General features: G+C 34.9%; 1 protein-coding gene across 1 annotated transcript in view; it reads right to left on the bottom strand.

The window, feature by feature from the left end:
- The window catches only part of LOC104719961 (probable transcription-associated protein 1), a gene marked incomplete at its 3' end in the record, with an annotated part of 19,206 nt that overhangs the window by 8,436 nt on the left and 10,000 nt on the right, over nt 1-770 (bottom strand). The window contains exons 19-20 of the mRNA XM_010437940.1: nt 555-764; nt 8-157 (exon numbers count right to left, since the gene is read on the bottom strand). Of these exons, the coding sequence (XP_010436242.1) occupies nt 8-157; nt 555-764 (360 nt within the window). The remainder of the gene's footprint in view (nt 1-7; nt 158-554; nt 765-770) is intronic.

Raw genomic sequence — 770 nt, 5'->3', positions numbered from 1 at the left:
AAGATACCTCAATAATGTAAAACTCCCTCAAAAAGGTGTAGTCAATACGACTATGGAACAAGAAAATTGAGAGAACATCGAAAAGAACATTCATTTCAGATTTTTCATGTCGCAGATAATTGAGGAAGCACTTGACAAGCCATTTGCTCTCTTTCACCTGCGAGTTGAGAAAATAAAAGATTTTAGATGGCCAAATTTTCTGACTACATTTAATATTTTAATTTTAAGGAGGATTATATATAGAGCACTCAAGTCAAAATACATATTTTTGAAAGAAAAACCTAATTTCTACAATAACTTAGTGGGGAACTCGAGCCTAAAAACAAGATCGTAAACAATTCAGAAGGGCACCAACATTCAAGACTGTAGATGAACGAAACACCTAGTATGGATTAAATAAAACAAAATTTATGCTCAAAGGGCTACAACGAGCAGCCGAATTTGCGACTGTCAGATGGTTTATGATAACTAAACATTGAAAGTATGCATATAATATCAGTCTGAAACACAAGCTAATGCAGAAAAATATAAAGTTCAGAAATAGATGAAACTACCTGAACTAAAGTCAACTCTTGCTCATTCTGTAAACGGGATGTCCTTGCATGTGATTTCCAAAGGAGAGCCAAGGCATCAAAAATAGTACGGTTACTCTGCAGCCAGCTCGGTATCAGTTTCACCATAGTTTTGATAAGATAGAGACCCTGAAAATATGCATCTGATGCTACATTGGATTTTGTTAATGGCGTGTTAGAACTTTCCAATTTCATTGG

The sequence above is a fragment of the Camelina sativa genome, chromosome 10 (genome assembly GCF_000633955.1).
Source record: "Camelina sativa cultivar DH55 chromosome 10, Cs, whole genome shotgun sequence".
Classification (NCBI taxonomy): domain Eukaryota; kingdom Viridiplantae; phylum Streptophyta; class Magnoliopsida; order Brassicales; family Brassicaceae; genus Camelina; species Camelina sativa.
This window is presented reverse-complemented; position numbering and strand designations above follow the sequence as displayed.